Raw genomic sequence first — 410 nt, forward strand, 5'->3', positions numbered from 1 at the left:
GGCCAGACACACCTGGGCTCACCTTGGGCTGCAGGTGCGTGGCAGGTCCTGCAGGTCTCAGCTCTGGTAGCCCCTGTCGCTGGTCCATGCTCGCTGCAAGTGCAGAGGGAGGGGTCAGTGCCCATGCAGGGGGGATAGGATGGATATTGAGCTGGCTGTCTGGGAACTGGCACACGCGTCCCCCGCCCTGGCCAAGCATACCGTCTCCTCCCTCATCCCCCAGAACTGTACAACACCTCCTACACCCCATGCATGACCCCCCCTTCCCCCAATCCCCTTCTGGCACAGCCGGGCACCCTCACCACACCATGTACCCCTTGGGCAGCTGGTGTGACCCAGCCTTTGTCCAGCACCCCTCCTCAGGGGGACACAGCCACCTCCTTGCACGAGCAGCCTGGGATGCCAGGCTG

The 410-nt window shown here is 64.4% G+C and overlaps 1 protein-coding gene across 1 annotated transcript in view; it reads right to left on the reverse strand.

The window, feature by feature from the left end:
• The window catches only part of LOC103800008 (artemin-like), a 1,180-nt gene extending 1,092 nt beyond the window's left edge, over positions 1–88 (reverse strand). The window contains exon 1 of the mRNA XM_009072368.1: positions 23–88. Coding sequence (XP_009070616.1) covers positions 23–88 — 66 coding nt within the window. The remainder of the gene's footprint in view (positions 1–22) is intronic.
• Between the last annotated feature and the right edge of the window lie 322 nt (positions 89–410).

This window comes from Acanthisitta chloris, unplaced genomic scaffold, assembly GCF_000695815.1.
Source record: "Acanthisitta chloris isolate BGI_N310 unplaced genomic scaffold, ASM69581v1 scaffold32323, whole genome shotgun sequence".
Taxonomy (NCBI): domain Eukaryota; kingdom Metazoa; phylum Chordata; class Aves; order Passeriformes; family Acanthisittidae; genus Acanthisitta; species Acanthisitta chloris.